General features: G+C 47.2%; 6 protein-coding genes across 6 annotated transcripts; 2 read left to right on the top strand and 4 right to left on the bottom strand.

Annotated features, from left to right (window-relative positions):
• Nucleotides 1–160: 160 nt before the first annotated feature.
• GGS22DRAFT_102346 (Metallo-dependent phosphatase) lies at nt 161–2937 on the bottom strand. Its single transcript, XM_047957716.1, has 5 exons — nt 2570–2937; nt 2325–2380; nt 1460–2260; nt 971–1379; nt 161–840 (listed from the first exon to the last, which is right to left on the bottom strand). Exons 1-5 carry the CDS (start codon nt 2838–2840, stop codon nt 428–430), a joined length of 1950 nt encoding a protein of 649 aa, XP_047813771.1. The 5' UTR covers nt 2841–2937; the 3' UTR covers nt 161–427.
• Nucleotides 2938–3204: 267 nt separating this feature from the next.
• On the bottom strand, nt 3205–5660 carry GGS22DRAFT_176375 (5-methyltetrahydropteroyltriglutamate-homocysteine methyltransferase). The gene is made up of 5 exons (XM_047963402.1): nt 4813–5660; nt 4575–4728; nt 4412–4508; nt 4226–4289; nt 3205–4146 (listed from the first exon to the last, which is right to left on the bottom strand). Exons 1-5 carry the CDS (start codon nt 5141–5143, stop codon nt 3584–3586), a joined length of 1209 nt encoding a protein of 402 aa, XP_047813770.1. The 5' UTR covers nt 5144–5660; the 3' UTR covers nt 3205–3583.
• A 1124-nt stretch (nt 5661–6784) lies between these two features.
• Nucleotides 6785–8803, top strand: GGS22DRAFT_102308 (uncharacterized protein). The gene is made up of 3 exons (XM_047957715.1): nt 6785–8237; nt 8550–8731; nt 8793–8803. The coding sequence occupies exons 1-2, from the start codon at nt 6922–6924 to the stop codon at nt 8557–8559; spliced, it is 1326 nt and encodes a 441-aa protein (XP_047813769.1). The 5' UTR covers nt 6785–6921; the 3' UTR covers nt 8560–8731; nt 8793–8803.
• Nucleotides 8804–9457: 654 nt separating this feature from the next.
• On the bottom strand, nt 9458–13214 carry GGS22DRAFT_182700 (NADP-dependent oxidoreductase domain-containing protein; the record flags this gene model as incomplete). The annotated part of the gene is made up of 4 exons (XM_047964000.1): nt 9458–10866; nt 10906–11120; nt 12098–12795; nt 12879–13214. The coding sequence occupies 4 exons, from the start codon at nt 13212–13214 to the stop codon at nt 9458–9460; spliced, it is 2658 nt and encodes an 885-aa protein (XP_047813768.1).
• A 614-nt stretch (nt 13215–13828) lies between these two features.
• GGS22DRAFT_176370 (ankyrin repeat-containing domain protein) lies at nt 13829–15534 on the bottom strand. Its single transcript, XM_047963401.1, has one exon. It carries the CDS (start codon nt 15150–15152, stop codon nt 13956–13958), a length of 1197 nt encoding a protein of 398 aa, XP_047813767.1. The 5' UTR covers nt 15153–15534; the 3' UTR covers nt 13829–13955.
• A 1007-nt stretch (nt 15535–16541) lies between these two features.
• GGS22DRAFT_102281 (ANK-repeat protein MBP1) lies at nt 16542–19253 on the top strand. Its single transcript, XM_047957714.1, has 3 exons — nt 16542–16873; nt 17067–17430; nt 17501–19253. Exons 1-3 carry the CDS (start codon nt 16823–16825, stop codon nt 19051–19053), a joined length of 1968 nt encoding a protein of 655 aa, XP_047813766.1. The 5' UTR covers nt 16542–16822; the 3' UTR covers nt 19054–19253.
• The last annotated feature ends 477 nt before the right edge of the window (nt 19254–19730 follow it).

The following is a 19730-nucleotide window of genomic DNA, read 5'->3' as shown; positions in this document are numbered from 1 at the left end:
TAGGTAGGTAGATACTAGGTACCTACACTAAACACTGAAGTTGGCAACTTACCTAATACTACCTAGTACCTACCTAGCATACTTCATACAATGTGAAAGACCGTTTCCTCTCAAACTAAATATCATGTCTCCTACCTTGGCAGTCACAGCAAAGTGCATTGACCGGCTATGGTGTACAAAAATGTACTTCTCTAGGTAGTAGATGTGCACATACCTAGCAGGTACTACGTAGCCCTAAGGTATTGTACCTACCTAGTAGGTTTTCATTACGTATGTTAAACCATAGCAATGAAATAAATCCGCTCTACAGAAATTCTATCTTTCCCTTCTACTTACCCAACGATCATAACTTCATAACAATCATCTCCATCATAATATTCCTAATATTCCGCATACATCCATGGATAAAAAGTTGCAGAATAACTCCCTATTTTTGTTCACCACCAACACAGATGATACGCCCCTCGATCCTTGGTGCGATAGCCCTAGTCCAATCGACTTGGAACTCGCCATCCTTTAGCTCCTCTCCAAGGCGGCTCTCTACGTGGGCGATTCTCGCCCACTTAGCAAAGACTCTGCGCATTATCTGCATCTCCTTGTCGATCACTTCGATCTCGGGAATGAATGCTTGCTTCGCATCGTAGTTCTTGTCATTGTCTTCATCATCGGATTCATCAGCACGGACGATCGACGACTTCCGCTCCCGAATCTTTTGCGGGGTCCAATTATCCCAACCCGAAGCCTCTCTTCGCGTACTCGGACTTGCGGGGCTCGTCGAAGGGTCGTGGTGAGTATGAGTCTCATTGACCTTGCTTGTAACATGGTTCCAATGTCGGCCCACTAGAAGGTGTTAGTCCACACGACCTTGACGATATTTCCACGTTCGATAGACTTTATCAAAATAGATGTAATGGTAGGGTATTGGAAGGCGATGTGAGATGTTTGACGAACGGGAGGGAGGGTTTCTTACTATTATTACCCCAATATTTCCATTGCCCCATCACACGGAGAGACATGAAGTATTGGCGAAGCATCATAGAGATCAATATTCCGTTCTCCTCGGACACAATTTCTTCCGCCTGACCACCTTCCTCTTCTATTAGGAGGCTATCGTAGCCGTCTTTTCCGCGGGCCATATAACCTCGCGTCACGAGAACGTATTTCCTAGTCATATCTATTGGATCACCGCCAATCGTTGCTGAAACTATGCGCGATCCGCTAGGCTTTTGGCCATCAAACTTGAAAGCAATATTTGACACCTGAGGGAAGCGTCCCTCGAGAGCCGGGTACTGAGATAGGCCATTCTCTAACGCATCCCAGATAGCTTGGCCGGTGACTTTGATCACCACCACGGGATCTTCAAACGGGAAACAATTCATCTGCCATAATAGTAAGCTTCTTACTCCCCATGTGAAGGTTCTTGAGGCTATATGCGAGCAGAGATTGAAAGATTTCTTACAATATCCTTCAGCAACACGGGACCCGGAGGATAGATCTGATCACCCCGAACAGTACCCGATGCCATCATGCTACAGTCTCCAGAATAGTAGTGCCTCATGATATCACACACCCAATTCGCGATATTGCTTTCTCTGAGTCGAACGGTCCGAAACCTCGCGTCGAGGGGTGCGGCGGTAAAACCGACGGGCTTTTGAAGAGTTGTTTTTAGGCTAGCAGTCAGCTTTTCAACCAGTTCAACGGTAGATCCGTGTTCTGGAATGGCGGACGTGGTATCCCGTCGTATGATATCAACATCCCATCTGCCCGATTTATCTGTCCTCCGCCTGGCTTCGAGGTAACTCAACTGCTTGAAGTCTGTACCGGAACGCAAGACATGTGTCCCTTTGATGACGCTGTGACTATAGTAATGGTCATGACCACCGAGGATGATATCAATAATGCCATCGGTTTGCTCGGCTAGCTTATTGTCGTTCGGTTCCCGCATGTGAGTTAACGCGATGACAATATCTGCTCCTTCAGCTCGTAGTTGTGGGACAAGCTCTTTCGCAGTCTGGGTGGCAGACTTGTAAATGAGATCCGGTGGCAAACTATTAATGGTAGCAAGCCATTCACGTTCACCAAGCCCTATCAAGCCGATCTTGATACCGTTAGAGGTGGTGATGAAGTGTGTCTTCTTACAATTTCCAATAGGAACCGAATCTCCCAACGCAGGATCCAATACATTAGCGATGAGCCACGGGAATTTGCACTTGGAGGATAAATGTTTGAATTGGCGGACTCCAAAATCAAGATCGTGATTCTATTCGTATCATGAGTAGGTATAGATAATAGATTATTTGAATGCATTTTGATTTAATACATACTCCTAAAGCAGCGGCATCCGTCCCTATGTTGTTCAATAGTGGTACCATGTGATCACCTGCCGGTTTAGTCGATTAGCTCACGACCCTCTGAGCACCGTCTTTGGCCACGTCGAAGACAGAAAATCGAAGTGGATGAGAAAAACATGTGTACAGAGTTTGAAATACCATGCGACGGGTAATGAATATTTCAGCATTAACTGCCCAGGTGGGTATGGGTCTTCATATTCCAAAGTCGCTATGCATACCTTTAGTGACAGAGCTCTCCAGGCTAGGGTTAAAGGCGTCTCCGGAGAATAAAGTCACCAGGTTCGATTGACCCTTGAATATCTCATCCTCCTCATAGTACTTTATGAGCGTCATGAATCGCGAGGCGCCTCCTACCGGTTCGCTACTTGACTGGTCAACGTGATAGACGTCATTGTAATGCACGATTCTTAAATCCGGCGGTCCGCTGCGCATTCCCGAACTGTAGGTTATAGATTCATCGGGAGGAACTTCCGTCTTCCTGTCAGGCATGATGATCGGTAGGTAAAGGTACTAATGTAAGAAATAATAAGAGATCTGTCTCCAACAAGAGTAAGGAAGGATGGTAGGTGAATATGGAGGGTTGAGGTGAAGGCGGTAAGACGATAAACGTCAACTTCTATTCGATGATGATTTAGTGGAACTACGTAGGGACCCGTTAGCATCTAACAAGGTACGCCCCTGGTGCCCCTGGAAGCTGTGAGCCAATCGCTTGATGCCAATTACTGCGCAGTAGGTACCTAGGTAGCCAAGGCACGCGACGTGCGCGACCTAGAATTTCAGATGTTTTCACCGGTTCAATCGTTAAAACTCGCTACACCAGCACTTATATTACCTTACAATACCAACGAAAGTAGCGGATCATGCCAAGCGTCACGATTGATTCACCTGGAGGATAAGATCTTGCTTTACCACTTTTAGTAGGCTAGGTAATCATTATGTCGTAGAACGTCCCACCGGTCATGGAAGCGAACTCGCCGACCAGAAAAGAAAAGAAAAACTGCCGAAATGCATAATTAGTAGGTACGCGCCAGCTGAAATACTATGTTCAAATTATTTCTCAATCGTTGAGTGTCAGTTTTTTGTTCCCCGTCCCAAACTTGCATGTTGAATACATATCTCGGAATCCTCGTTTACGCGACGTACAAACACTCAGGCAGCGTCCAGCTCTTTTCGTTCCTAACGGCGACGTTGATGGCGATTTTAGCGTTGATACATATTATCGCAAGTCTTATCTAAGGCTCCCCAGGCCAGATCGAGTTTGCGAGTTCCCTCACTAACTTTAGCTTTGCGACCATGTCATCGTGCGTTACGGCATTACCAAGATGATGACTAGCAAATCCGCATTGGGGACTGACGCCGAGTCGCTTGAGAGCTTCCTCGCGCGTCTGACCAGCGCCTTTTGCAACTATATCAGCAGCCTGGAAGACTCTGTTGCGCGTCTCCTCAATATCCTCGAGTTTGGGGAACTTGCTAGTGATGACACCCAAGACGACATTCTTGTGAGAGGGTAATTCCTTCAGTGGCTCGAAATTTCCTGCCCGCTCTGTGTCGTACTCGAGGAAGTACGTGTCGGCATCGATGTTGTTGAAGAGCTTGGTGGCGATTCGATCATACCCACCCTCTGAGAAATGTCTGCTGTTCGCGAAATTCCCTCGGCAGAGGTGAATTCCCAAGTGCATATCAGCCGGTCGCGACGATACGCAGTCATTGTAAAGCTTGATATATGAGTCGAGAAGGGCATCCGAATCCTCGCCATCTGCCTTGAATCCAGCGAGCATCTTCTCATCACAAAAGTCTGTGATCGCAACTTGAGTTAGCATCCGTTCCTTTAGCGGTTGGTGGGGCAGGGCGTAAGCGCTATAAACCTCACTTACAGGCCAAATTCGGGTCGTCAATGGTGACATTTCGGCAGCCATTGTCATATAGAAGTTGCAATTCCTGCAGGTTGCGAAATTAGTGACAACTACTATTCAGATATACTTAATTGGTTGTGATTTGTGGAAAGGGGATATATTATGCTACCTATGGTATGGCACAATTATCTGGAGGGCTTGACTTACTGTTTGGTAGGCTTTGGCGATATCAGCAAAGTACTCAGCATCGTTGGCATATACCTCCTTAGGATATGCTCTTCCCTTCTTGTATCTGAGATGATACCTACAACATCCAAAAGGTCAGCGGCTCTGACAGCACTAATCAATCCCAAACAGACGCCTAACTGACCATTCAGGAGCAGCCAGCGTTATCTTCAGCTCCTTTACTCTATCGGCAGGGACTATTTTCTTGAGGTAGTTCCAGTCGGATAGATAGGCGCTCCCAGCATGCTTAATCTTGCCGACGCAGACGATCGTTTCACCTGGCTTGTGGCCCGTCTCGGCTGAGCGATATAAAATGTCAGACCACTCAACCAACAACCTCGACTAGCGTCGCCCTACTCTCCCCTACTCCGAAGAAGACTCACTGAATGCAGCAGTATCCGGTACGTACATCCGGAATATGTCCCACTCTGGGTTTACGATCTCCTCGAATCCGTCGAGATTAGGGAAGAAGGTTCCCCAGAACTGATGACGACGGTATTCGCCATCATTGATGGCATGGAATCCAAGGTCTAACTGGAGCTTGACGATGTTGTTGATAGCCTTGTCTTCGAGGGCGTGGAGCTCCGCATCTTTAACAATATCGACTGCCTTCTTATCATCAAGCTGTACACGCTTCTCGACCAACTCCTTTGGACGAAGCAGACTGCCCAGGTGCTCGGCACGGAACGGTGGCCTTTGTTTGTTAGCCGGCATATCGATCACGGATCAAGATACAAAGTGACTGGCGCTAGTTTAACCGGATTGTCTCGGATAAGTAGGTAGGTAGGATGGGTAAGTGGCTTCGACTTTGCCTACTAGTCGAACAGGTTACAAAAGCATCCGGAATGAAAGGAAGGGGGAACCTATAAAGAAGGCACGATATCATCCCTTTTATCTACTCCGGCCGCTCCATAATGTTGCCAAGTTTGAGTGGGGACGCCTTACCCCCAAGCTCGATTGGATGAGGAAGGATGAGGAGAGCTGCGGAGAAGCAATTACCAAGTGTGTTAAAAAGAGCATCGTGACTACCAACATCCGGGTAGACTCTGGTAAGAGGGGAAGGATGTATGAGGGGCGCAGGGATACTAGGTAAGTAAATTTACTTTAGTATAGAAGTAGCGACACTACTATGTACACGGTATGTACAGATGATGTTGCCTATCATGGCGGATTGATTTACTAGAAGTAGATTAGCGGGATTTAATGTGTTCGGCTTATGGGGGAGCTCCCGCTTAGTTAGAGCTTAGAAAGTCGACGACATCTACCTCATTGCCGTTTATTGTGTCCATAATTTCCCCGTTTTCTGCTATTCAACATCCGCAACCCCTGCACGCCCCCGCCTTTGTCAATGCTGACTCTACAACTATAGCACGCGAACGCGGCCTTAAACCAACGGCCTAGCTGGATACCCAGTAGGTTGGAGATGAACATCAAGATCCTCCAGTTGTAACATTCTGCGTGTTTTATGTATATGAAGTGTCATGTCGTAAAATCATTCGATACCGAATACTAGTTTCTTAGTGGCTTCTAACTTCATATGAAAACCTGCGAACTTATTATAGCAACTTCTTAGGCGGTTCCGGCAGTAGGTACCCACTAAGGTGGTGTGGTGGCGTAAAAATGTCGAATAACGGCCGTGATATGTTTATCCGGATGCTTTTCCCGTCATACTACCAGTCGAGACAAAATAGACGATTCGGTCGAGGACAACCTTGACCTTGACCTTGACTACCTTAATACTTCAAGGTTGTCTGTGACGTGATATTTGTTCTCGTGTCACATCCACTTAGCCTACCATACATTCATATAATATGCACGAGTATAATATATCACTCGGTCCATTCCCCTATTGTTTCCCCTCATATCGTAAGTACCATCAACAGTAAAGAATCATCTCAAAAGCGTGTTGATATATCTGAAGATGATGCTTTCTAGATTAAAATCCAATTTCTCCAAGACATTTGTTTCGTCAGATACTACATGTAGGTACCTACCACTAATACGGGTGAAGCGGATGTGTTATGCGACTATACAGTGTTATATCATTCACAGAGTGAATATGATGGCACACCACATACTCTCTTATGAATAATATAATTATATCAGAAAATATACCCCCACGTTCCCGCGTAATGTGTCGCCGGTTGGCCGATTTCCGAACCACCCATGCATAACCTTGAATGTACCTTAAATCCGCAATCCGTAATTCAGACATCATCTTCAACCAAGAAGATTAAACGAATTAACTTTGTCTACGAGTTTTCATAATGCGTCGTCACACATAGATTTGATCATCAAAAAGGATACTATGTACCAAATATTCAACACGGTCTAAGAGTCTGTTGTATCTCAGTAATATTCGATTTCAACTCCTGCGAACGGGAACAGGTAAGACCTCGACCTTCACAGTTTACTTAAACGAGGAAGCAGGAAAGTGAGCAAGTCAACACAAATTTAAGAATCTGCTTGTTAGCTCTCTTACCGTCACCGCGATGGATTGTATACCTCCGGAAGTATTACTTCACATCTTCGAGTTCCTCGATGGCCCGGCTCCATCTCAAGTGCGACTTCGCCATCAGCCGAGCGACGACATGTTGCATGTCAAGCCTCAACTTCTACATGGCCTCAAAAATGCATCTCTCGTCTCCAGGGCTTGGCGAATATTGGCCCTCCCTAATTTATTCCGCCACATCTTATGGAGGCCCAAGATATCATCACTTCGCGCCTTTACCATGAACCCGATTCCTCTCCTGCAGTTCTTAGAGGATAATAAATTAGATCGCGGTGTCATAACATTCACCCTAATCGTGGACTTTGTGGACAAGGAGGCCGACGCTAGACATACGATGCCCGAAATACGGACAGTCGATCTCGAGTGGTTATGGGATCAGCTCTTCTCTGTTATCGATCCTCTGAGATTTACCATCATTGCACCTCCCACCACGCTTGCTGCGTTCATGTCTCGTATGCTCTTCTTAGATGATGCCTGGTCCTTCAGTATTCCCTACCATATCCTTTCCCTTGCCCGAACCACAAGGGGACCTGGGCGTGAAAAGCCGGCAGATGTATACTTATCCGATCTCCAGCTTTCACCGCCGGAACATGATACTAGGAGAGCGGCTCAACCTGCATCGGCAAGTCCCCCTACCGGAATTCGATATAGGAATCCACCTTCATGCCCGCTTTTCACTGTTCGTCCGTGGACTTCTATACTTCTCAACGAAGGTTCATCCACCAGGGTCTACCGAACATATGAATTCTTCCTACGACGGCCTCCATCCATGTTGGGAGCTCTCCTTGGATGCGAGGAGCACCCCAATGATACTCCCCTCGTACCGCCCACCGTTGTTGACTTTAACTACATTGCCATATTTCCCCTCTCCTCTCACTTCGAGGTTCTCGTCCAGCATCTACCTAAAGTCGAACGACTATTCGTACAATTAACACCCGGCCCGGAAAACCTACTCATATTGGACGATGAGGAGATGCACCATGTCGACTCAGCCGACCTATGGATGGAACGCAACACAGCATATAGCTCCCTAATGCGCGAGCTAACCTTAACGGCTAGTCCCATGGACCAACCAAGGAATTGGGCATCATTGCAAGTTTTCGAGAGCGGCGACACGGCGGATATTGATGCGTGGAACATGGCCGTCGATTTTGTCAAGCGCAGCGGGGTCAAGGATTGGAAGGTAGAGCGAGAGGGCGTCTTTGTCAAGTACGACGACGATGGGAAAGGTCCCATTACTGAACGGGAGATCGATGGCCATATTGCGGTCGCTAACTCTCCCGAAGGGCTAATATTGTCAGTATAGCTCCTCTCTTCCCCCCCTTCAAGTTTGATAGGCGTATCATGCAAAAATTGTGTCTCTGATGGGATGTTTTGTGGCGCCTCTATCCTAGCTAGCAGAGCAGTATAGCACGAGGTTTGCCTAGCAACAACATGGAGAATTAACATTCTCATTCCCTTCGAATTGGCTATTCCGTACTATTTACGACGTGGAGAGCAGACGACTTCGGATAGGAGATCCCTACAACCCCTACTATACTATGTTACAAACAAACCCACAGTGCTTCACGTGTATAGAAGTTTACTGACGAAACACGACCTAGTCAGGGATCATTAAGGCGGTTCGCGTTCAACGGCGTCGCCCGTTTGCCATTCTCAAGCATGTGGCTATATATGCAGAATGGTCAACCACCCACAGAATATCCAACAGTTTAATTCAAAGTCTTGAATTTACGACCGGTTATTACGTCGTGCTTTTTTCTCTGGGAAAATGGGAAGAAAGCAGCCTCGTTAGTAGAAACTAGAACCAAGGATCCTAAGCTCTAATATTAATAACTAGCCTCTATCTAGTCCGAGGATCACCAGCTTTGCTAGGGATAAGTCATCATAGATTCGCCCAAGCAGGCACCAGAGCATTGGTTCCTCCAAACCATGAATTACAATCTCAGCATAGGACCGGCAATCTTCATGACCATCTCATACTAATGTGAATGGCTTTTAGTATTAATTCAAACGATCCCTAGTGTTTGTCATATCTGGGTCTATGATGCAAACCTTTCTAGAGACTGCATATCCCTACACTCCCTATGCCAGTGTCTGTGACACCCATTTAATATACCAACCCCTTATAATATATATGCGTACCTCGAATAATGCCCCGCTACTTGCGCAAGTGGGCAAGCAATGCTTCGCAGCCTTTATAACCAAATTCAGAAACCAGTACGCCTCTATAGCGCCAGCAATGCCAGTAACAACCGATGATAGCATCCGACAACCTCAAGAATGACCAAGTACGTAGTTTAAGATCCTCATATATCCATGGTAACAAAAGAAAAATCGCCGCGTCTAGTATCGCTCTAATATGGCCATCTCATGATCATCCCGTGATATGATCGATGAGCCCGTAAATGCCCCTACATAGTCTGATTTATACTGTTAGATAAATACACTTTTGACAGAAGGAAACCGAATAATTGTGAGAGGGAACTAAGGAAGGGATTGGATTTCAACGCCCCCTAATCCAACCGATCATCCTTGTCACTGTCCTCGCTACTCCAATCAACGGGACCGGCAACGTCGACAGCAGCCTTGCGTTCAGCATCTTCAGTCATCTCGCGCCACGTGCTCCAACTCAACATGAGAAATGCGACGATGATCATACATCCGCCGCCCACGGCAGCGGTGCTCATGCTCTGCCCCGTGACCAGCCAGTCGGCGACGGCAACGATGAAAATAGTCAGCAACGCGGCCACGGAACTCAGCACGGGGCTCGTTAGCGATATCAAGACCAGGAAGCAGCCGGCGAACGTCGCGTTCATGATGACGGAGATGAAAAGGTAGAAAGCTGCTTCGCTCGTCGGCAGCTCGAACGTTTCCCAGCCCAGAATATGTAGGAGAGGCAAGGGGATCCATAAGACGGTAAGGGTGAAAGTGCCGATGCAGCTCCCGAACGCGTTGGCGAAGATCATGCCTCGTGTTGCTGATGTACCTTCTGGTGGACAGGCCCATCGCTTGTAAAGTACTTCATATAATCCGTATAACACACTCCCTGCGCCGATAATCATATTGCCCAGGAATCGCGTGCTAGCCTCAGTATCCATGCCCTCCTCCTCTCCAGCCGGATCCTTGGAGTCTCCATACGCGACAACTAAAACACCGGCAATGGCGATCAAGACTGCGAAGGACTTGTCTAACCGCAGCTTCTCGTTCAGCAGTGGCACGCTAAAGGCGTAGGCGAAAAAAGCAGAGCAATTGTAGATGGCCGTTAGATCGCTCGGACTCGTCATATTAACCGCGACATACCAACTAAACCCCGCCACCGTCAACGCCGTCGTGATAAAAGCCGTGGTTCGAATAATGTAGGGAAAGGGACTGCGCTGGACGACGTGGCGCGGGATATCGAGTTCTTGCTGGGCGACCATATGCGCCGTCGAGCGTAGCAGATATACGTGTCTCCGCCAGAAGGTCTGCCATGGCACGTTCCACTTTTGGATGCGCAAGATTAGCAGCTGTGCGGGCCATAAAAGCGCCCACGACCCATGTGTTAGGTATAACATGCAATACGCCTTGTTCCAGCCCAGCTCGTGCTGCACGTATCGTCCTAGTTCCGTTTGTATGCAGAAGGATATGAGCGATACTACTAGGAAGATAGCAGCATATGTATACTTCTTCTTCGCCGCCATGCGCGCTTGAGTGTCGGGTGATCGAGATCGCATCGTCGAGTGCCGCGAAAACGTAGGTCTGCTATTTGTGGAGGAAGGGGTTGAAACCGGAATAGGGAGAGGTGAGGTTGGTCGCGAATTGTTGTACCGTGGCCTCCCGCGGTCTTCATCGTCCGATTTCTTTAGGAGCGGCGTGCCGGAGCGGCCGTCAGTAGGACGGAAGAAAGACGGCCTCTTACTATCCGACATAGCGTCGTGGTCGTCTTCAGAGTCGTATGCGGAGCTGAGTATGTCGAATCTACGAGGGCTATAGAGTCGACTGATATCGGAGCGCTCGTCGTCTTCCTGTACAAAAGACAACCGCCGATCGAAGTTGGGCGTTCTCCCTCCTACAGTATCGGTACCGCTACCGATATAGTCTTCGACGCTAGACCCGTAGGAACTAGCCGACAGCAGCGGTGATGGTTCGGGTCTCGAGTTCGAATGCTGCGATGTCGGTTTTAAGCGAGCAGGAATGCTAGATAGGCGGATGTTTTTCGAGTTTGAAGTCGACATCAAAGATAACAGAACGGGGCCAAAGGAGGGAAAATAATTAAAATAAATAAAAATAAACGATTAGGTGAGAATTATAATTTAAGGACCAACCAAAAGAAAGAGAAGAAAGGTACAGTAAGCTATCAGGCTATCCTATCTAAAGATAGTACGGGGAAAAAAAATAAGGACAGTCCCGTCTTACGTAGGTTACTTAGGTACGTTTATTACCTACGTAGCACAAAAATAGAGAGGGACTAAGGTCAGGTAGTACCTAATAAGTTTCTTATTCGTCAAAGTTGTTCAAGAAGGCGAGTTGTAGCAGTAGCAGCATACGAAGATATTCCCATATGCACGTCGGATATGCAAACATTAAGTCAAATGATACCTTAAGGACCTAAAGGGATGGAGTTCCTAGGTGCTGGTTGGTACGCTAAAGAAGGGCACGCTAAGGGGCACGCTAACTAAACCCCTGTCTCTCAAAGTGTCCTCTCGGTGTTTACTATGAAGATCATCGTCATCGCGGCTTACTTACAGCACTTACCCACTATATTGTACCGCTGTAAGTGCCTAACCGGTACCGGCCGGCTAGAGTACCGATTACAACGGTCAGACGGCTATTACACCTGGCAGCCCTGCCGTGTGCCAATGCCAACCCCCAATCATCCCATCCATTAAGAACCTTAACCTTGGAAGTCAGGCGTAAGAAAGCAAGTCAGCCTCCTATGCTACATGATCACATCTTGCATTTATGTGGTAACACCAATCACTCTTTCTACTACATATATGCTAGGTACCATTTAGCATTGTCTATTTGCTAGGTACCTAGGTACAGAATAGACATCTAGATTTTTCGATTTTTAATTGGCTACTACCTACCTAGTTCCCACTAGGTAGCATCTAGATTAATAAATTACCTGGGTATGGATTGATTCTATCTATTTTGCGTTCGCTCCAAATAACGCTTCACGTGTATCGTAAGTGTATACGAGATCTTTATGCCAGTAATTTGGTGCATCCGGCTTTGCGATCATCCACGCCTCGTCAAGCGCCTGAACGACATCTTCGGGTAGCGGGCCCTTCTCCAGATTGTCGAGGTTGCTCACTAGCTGGTCGTACGAGCTAATACCGATAAGAATGCCATCGTTGCCATCTTTGATCTTGAGCTGGCTGTGATGGACCATCCAGCGCAGAGCTACCTCGATGAGAGTTAAGCCCGGGTGCTTCTCGACCGCCTTCTCAATCGTCTGAAGTGCCTTGAACGTGCTCTCTTTGAAGTACCGGTTACGATAGTTGACTCCCGTGACGCTCTTGGTGCTAAACCGGCTAGAATCACCCGGGTCGATGTCCACGCTCTTTATCTTGCCGCTGAATAAACCACCTGCGATCGGATTGTACACCACGATATCCAGTCCGTATCGCCGACAAGCCGGAATCAACTCTGGCTCGATGCCACGCGTGATAGCGTTATACATGCCTTGGTAAACGGTCGGTCTTACCCATCCATTGTATTTGCATGTCAAAACGATTTCGGCGACCTCGGCCGCCGTGAAATTCGAGATGCCGAATCGTACGAACTTGCCCGCCTTGTGTAGCTTGTCTACCGCCTCGAGAGTTTCGGCGAAAGGAGTCGTACGGTCCGCCGCGTGGAGATAGATGAGCTATAGATCATATTCGTCAGCATAATGAAGCGAGTACGAAATAATGTAAGTCAAGTCATGACCAATGACCCAGGCAAACCTACATCCACTGTCTCCGTTCCAAGTTCCTTAAGGCTCGTTTCCAAAGAGTCGACAATTTTAGCGGCTTGGTTGGCACCGTCTCCAACGGGATACTTGAACTTGGTAGCCAACGTCAGTCCGCGCTCCTTCCACCTGGTCTGTCGCGTGTATGCCTCCTGCTGGCCATTTACGTATACCCGTGCCGTGTCGATCTCGTTGTAGCCTCGAGCTTGGAAGGTATCAAGAGCTTTGTTGAACTCATTCAAGTCGGTAATGCGTGCCCCAACTTTCTCATCTGGCCCAAAGGTCATCAAACCTAGGATGATGCGATCTCGCGGCGATGAAGCGATTAGAGGCATTTTTAAGCTCTTATCACTCTTCTCGTTCCTTGACTCGCACTAAAGAATATGCTTAGCCTTTGTCTACTTGTAGCTTCTTAGGGAAACAATCATATCCCGTTATGAAATTCAGAAATGTCGAAGTCTCCAACCGTCAATGGCAAGAGAGAGCGGGGAAGGTAGCAGTAGAGGAAAAAGGATAACGGATATTACGTGCTTTTGCTATATGTGATGGCCAGCTCCAAGGTTACGTACCTCCGAAAACCCCCCGGCGGCTTTAGGTTTTACAACAGACGAGCGGGGAAACCAAGGTCAGCTAAGGACCTACCTAATTTCTACCTAGGTAGTGTCCATTACCGTACCTACATAGGTTAGGTACCTAGGTAGTATAAGACATATGTATGTACCTACATATGTATACTATGAGCATTACGTAGGTACCTAGTAGAGACGAAATCACTAGATTTATCCATGTCACTTAGATAAATGAGTAGCGAGGTCCCTAACAGTTATTTATAACTTACCTACCTGGGTATATTTAGGTGTTACTAAATTCACCTACGATACTCCCTTTAAATTCTTCACCCTCGTATCGGATTTGAAAAGAGATATAATCGCCGTTGGTTCTTGATTTATACCGATCTATAAAAGCTAAAGGTACTAGGTACCAATCATACCTAGGTAGGTACCTATCTAAGAACATAAATGTGATTTAAACACTTAGGTAATTAGATATAGCAAACTGCTTAAATATTAGTAAATTCACTTCGCCGCTCCTTTACTTAGCAGGAAATGCACAAGTTCATTTTTGCCACCATCCATCGCCCATCTCAAGGGTGTCCGTAGTTCGTCATCGATAGGATTTATAGGAGATCCCGACTCCAAGAGAGTGTTCAAGATAGTTAAGTCGCTCCCCATGGCAGCAATATGTATGGGTAGGGCACCGTGATAACTTGGCGACGGTAACATGAAGTCGGCACCATAAGCCAGAAGAAGCTCAACAAGTGCCAAATTAGACTTGGATGCTGCTCGGCAAAGAGGTGTTTCTCCCCTTGAAATGAGATTGGCATCCGCTCCGTTATTCAGTAGGGCATCGGCCACCTCTTTGCATCCCTGAGATATGGCATAGTGGAGAGCAGTCTGCCCACCTTTGTCCTTCTTGTCAACGCGAGCGCCGCGACCACATAGTAGTTTAGTAAGTGCCGTGCTTCCCTGCGTGACTGCTCCAAATAAAGGGGACCATCCATTATTGTCGGTCATGTCTAGGTCTGCTCCGTAGTCCAGGAGCTCTCGACTTCGGTCATGGCACATAAACGACACAGCTTCATGCAAGGCTGTACGCCCTCTCTTATTTCTCAAGCCTTGGTTCGCTCCGTGGGCTAGTAAAATCCGAATAGTATCAATATTTCCCATCTCGCCCGAAGGGGCCTTCGTCGCTGCATAATGGAGTGCGGTATTCTTCTTTCTATCCCTAACATTCACGGGTGTTCCAAATTCCAGCAACAATGATATCAGAGAATCAGGCATCTCATTCATGACCGCTCGTATAAGAGGGGTTCGGCCATCTTCATCTAATGTTTGGAGCGTCGCACCTGCGAGAACTAGGGCCGTCACGATCGAAGCTGATGCTGCGGCGGCTGTGGTATTGCCGGAGGCGAGCGATGCCTCCACTTGGCTTAGGGCTCGATGAATCGGTGCAAGCCTCGATTGTTCAAGTGGTGTGTCCGGTTTGGCTTTCGATAAGAGGCATTTATGGACGGAGCCATGATCGCACCTAGTAATGGCTTCGTGGAGCTTACGGTTAAGCTTAGACTCGCTCTCTTGAGAAATTATACGTTTGTTTCGGTACTTGACGAGAAGTCGCCGTATATCCGGTTGATTTGATACTTTATGCAGATCAACTGCTACTAATGGTTGTAGCCTTGACGACTCTGTCGTCTTCACAGAAGAGCGGTGCATCAATGTAGTCTGGTCGACTAGTTGGATAGTCGCCCCCAATAAACTTCCTCTGTATTGCGTGTCAATTAGGTCATCATCGTCGTTGGTACTTGAAGAGTTCAATCGATTACCTCTGAAGACATTCCATCATAAGACACAGTGAGGACCGGTTCCTCCGCAGGCCAAACCTGACATTTATAAAAAATTCCTGTAACACTGGAACAACTTTTGAAGATGCGAGGGGATCTCCCCGGGAGTGGTAACGGCGTAGACGTGTGATTTCGTGATCGACGTCGAGCAAAATTTCAGATGTCGAGTGCAAAATAACTTCAAAGCAAGGCTTTAGGTCCTCGATTTGCTCTTTGTAGGTGCCTTGTGTAGCATCGAACTCAGTCGGTTCTATGTGCGTTAGAAGTGTCCCCAATCTTTCAAGGACTGCTTTCGAGGTTAAGCATTCCGCCGCCACAGGTAACATGCTAGCCTGAGTCAACATGGCTGACTTCCCTAAATCTATGAGACGACTAGCAACGGTCCCACAAGCATATTCGACGTCCCCCACGAGGATTTGAAGAGGCACTGCCATTTTCGGTTCGAGTCGTGAGACTAGGGTATTATCCCATAGGTTCAGGGATAACGGGACAACTGTCGCAAATGAGTGGGATAGGACATGAATTGGATATGAAGCTGGGCAATTATCGCTAGGATCTTTCTCTCGAAATTGGGACGAAAAAATCCCACAAGAGATGAAGAAGGATATTATATATCAAATACAGATTCTGGATAACTTTAGAAAAGGGAATTGATATCCCTTCGTGGTACCTTATTACGGAACATAGCAGCGTAGCTGAAGTATCTACCTACCTATAAACAGTAGCAGATATGAAAGAGATTGGGATTCGTATGAGTAGCCATTATACCGGTAATGATTAACGAATGAGTATCCGAGCTGAATATTAGAAGAAGCAAATTGATTTGCTTGAAGAATGATGGAAAGGGGTTCTAACTGCATCCATGTTTAATAAAGCGCCAACAGAAACGCCACTTGCATCGAAGGCGCTAATCTATCAGTGCCGGTCTTCTTCGGCGTAGTTTTCTCCCTCAAAAATGAAATGTCTTTGGCGTTGATCAACATCAAAAATGAATCTCATCCATGGATATGCACAGATGCATACCTATGCATAACAGCACTGTTTGAACTTTGAAGCCTCAAATGCGCCCTAGTATCAGCTTAGATAAGCAGATCTAACCCAAATCTAGAGACTACAGATCCCTGTACGCTATGACCACCTTGCCTACTAGGTAGGTACAGTACTATGTAGGTAATAGCCAATTTCAATTTACGCGTATATTATACTAGGTACGTACGGTACCGCGTCTTCCCTCATTTTCCCTTTAATCATTTTCGCGTCTCCGCGATTTCTTAGCCCTCGATCTCTCAAAACTCCAGTCGCCCAATCAACTCAACCGATCTAACAATTTATGACTGCGCAATCTATCTTCCTCTCTCAGCCTCTCGTATCACCGATTCATGCAAATTATAGTTGCCTAGTCAGTATACTGTCGGTATAGAGTCTATCATTTGATCGCACGATATATTCATCTTTTCTACCATTGCAGTGACCATTGCCATTTATCAATTTAATAATCCGCATTATCAATTTCCAGGTCCCAGCTGGGTCCAAGCTGCCACCATGGTGAAAGACGCCACCACCGGTGGTATATACAGTGCGACATATAGTGGTGTAGGTACCTATCTCATACCTTTCCTAAGATCGCATTCCTACTCTCCATAGATATATATATATTATCGCTCACCTATGCCGATATCTTCATGCGACTTCGCTAGTCACCAGTCACTCATACCAACCCAATCAATCATGTCAACCTACTAGCTACAGCTGCGATCAAGTGCTAACCTGACAAACATCATCACAGGTCCCCGTATACGAGTACCAATTTGGAGGGGATACGAAGGAACATGTTATGCGCCGCCGACAAGACGACTGGGTCAACGCAACGCATATCCTCAAGGCTGCTGGTTTCGATAAACCTGCACGAACCCGAATTCTCGAGCGTGAGGTACAGAAGGACGTTCATGAGAAGATTCAAGGTGGCTACGGCAAATACCAGGGCACATGGATCCCCTTAGATGTTGGCGAACAGCTCGCTCACCGTAACAATGTATATGAACGACTTCGACCAATATTCGAATTTACTCCGGGGAATCAAAGTCCCCCTCCCGCACCCCGCCATGCGAGCAAGCCCAAGGCTCCCAGAAAGCCTGCTGTTCCGAAATGGGGTATGTCATTACACAAACACCTACATCGCGAACGAGCGATATATTATCTATCGATGCTAACATGTCATAGGCCCTCCTCCACCCCCGGATGTCGAAAGCGCCAGCCAACAGTTAAACGAGGATGACACCCCTGATAATGCCACTGTCGCTTCCGCCTCGTACATGGCCGAGGACGATCACCATGATCTGTCGCATTTCTCCACCGGGCACCGCAAGAGAAAGCGGGACGAACCTGCTCATGACTATACAGAGCAGCATCATGCTCTTTACAGTGATGAGCTGTTAGACTACTTTCTTCTAGCTCGCCAAGATGTGCCGACATATCGCCCCGAGCCACCCCCTAACTTCCAGCCTGATTGGATGATCGACATGGAGAAGCACACTGCCCTCCACTGGGCCAGTGCCATGGGTGACCTAGAGCTTGTTAAGCAACTGAAGAGATTCAATGCCACCTTAGGAGTGCAAAATTCCAGGGGCGAGACGCCTTTCATGCGCTCGGTTAACTTCACCAACTGCTTCGATAAGCAAACATTCCCTGCCATCATGAAGGAGTTATGGGACACCGTCGATGCCCGTGATAATACAGGCTCTACCGTCATTCATCATGCTGCCATCATGAAGAGTGGCCGGATCACAAGTACAACAATTTGTCGATACTATCTCGACAACATCTTAAATAAACTTCTGGAAACTCATGACCCGAATTTTGTTCAGCATCTCATCGATGCTCAAGATCATGCTGGCAACACGGCACTACATCTTGCGGCTAAGACAAATGCTCGCAAGTGTATACGAGCTCTCCTTGGCCGAGGCGCTTCTACCGACATCCCCAACGCTGAAGGAATCCGAGCAGAAGATCTAATCAAGGAATTGAACGCCACTAAGAACCCCAAGGAGCGCGTCCCCCAACGATCGTCTTCCCCTTTTGCTCCTGATTCTCAACGGCACGTCTCCTTCCGTGACGCTCTTACGGAGTCCGTCACCAAGCTTGCCGTCACGTATAACTCCGAAGCAGCAAACACGGTTCAGAATAAGATTACGCCACTTGTCCTGGAGAAGTTCGAGGACCTGGCCCATAGTTACGACGAGGAATGGAAAGAGAAGAACGAAGCCGAGATAGCGGCCAGACGTATTCTTGCAAATACCCAGAACGAGCTTTCCGTTGTGCGTGCGCAAATCACGGAACTTGATGGGCAATTGGAATCACCCGAGGCGGCAACCAAAGCGGTCGGCGATGCTACTGTGCTACAGCACCAGCTGCTTGACATATTAGCTAACCAAAGCCAACTCCACGTTCAAGTCTCTGTTGATAAAAGTCTATCTATGATGAACGGTGACGCCAACGACGATTCCTACGCGAATAGGATCAAGCTCGCCTACGAGTTATCGGAACTCCTTGCAGAAGAGCGAAGTGCGGAGAAAGAATATGTCGATGCTCTAGGTGCATCGGGTACCGGGGAAAAGATCGACAAGTACCGTCGACTTCTAAAGGATTGTCTAGATCAGCAAGCAGCCGAGAACTTGGATTCCAATTTGGACGACTTGATCGAAATGATGGAAGAGGAGCGAAGTGAGGGCGCGCCAGTGATGCATGGTCAAGGAGAGCCTATGATGATAGGTTAGCTTACGGCTGTATGGTATGTCCATTGGATGTCATGATACCCTTTCCCTATACGTTGAATGTATCTTGCATCGCCTCATAAATGCTTGGCGAATATCCATCTTGGATTCCTGTTCTGGCGGCACTGGCGTTATGTGGCTGGCGTGCTGGCGTTACGGCAAATCTTAGAAGCAAAGAGATATGTGACTCATGCCTGACGAGAGAGTCAAAATTTTGACATCAAGTTCCAATTAATGCAAGTTAAGCAGGTGATAATTATCTACTCTGTGGCATTCCACAATTAACCTTTTCGTTCATCCTGGTGGTATTTTTGGAGTATAGAGCTGAAACTGACCAGAATCGGTAAGCCGATGCGGGACTATCATCTGCCAGGTAGGATCTAACGATTCGTTCAGCTAACTCCCTGCGCCTTTCGTGTTCTTCTGTATATCTTTACAGAAGATGAGGTGTCGCAAGAAACTTCTCTCTTTATTTCCCCCCACCAAAGAAGGAGCTTCCGAATCCTTACAAGTGCTGCGTATAAATCAAGTCGGTCTATACACGGTAGACATAAGCTGAATCTACTCGAGTCGACGAATAGCATTCAATGATGTTAAAATGGAAACGATTTTGCTAGAAATTGTGGTGTTCGATGCTTCCAGTACCATTGCCACCACGGCCCTACTACTCAAGGATGACC

Source organism: Annulohypoxylon maeteangense (genome assembly GCF_022496945.1).
Source record: "Annulohypoxylon maeteangense strain CBS 123835 unplaced genomic scaffold GGS22scaffold_35, whole genome shotgun sequence".
In the NCBI taxonomy this organism is placed as follows: Eukaryota; Fungi; Ascomycota; class Sordariomycetes; order Xylariales; family Hypoxylaceae; genus Annulohypoxylon; species Annulohypoxylon maeteangense.
The sequence above is the reverse complement of the archived record's forward strand: the minus strand, read 5'-3'. Positions and strand labels throughout refer to the sequence as shown.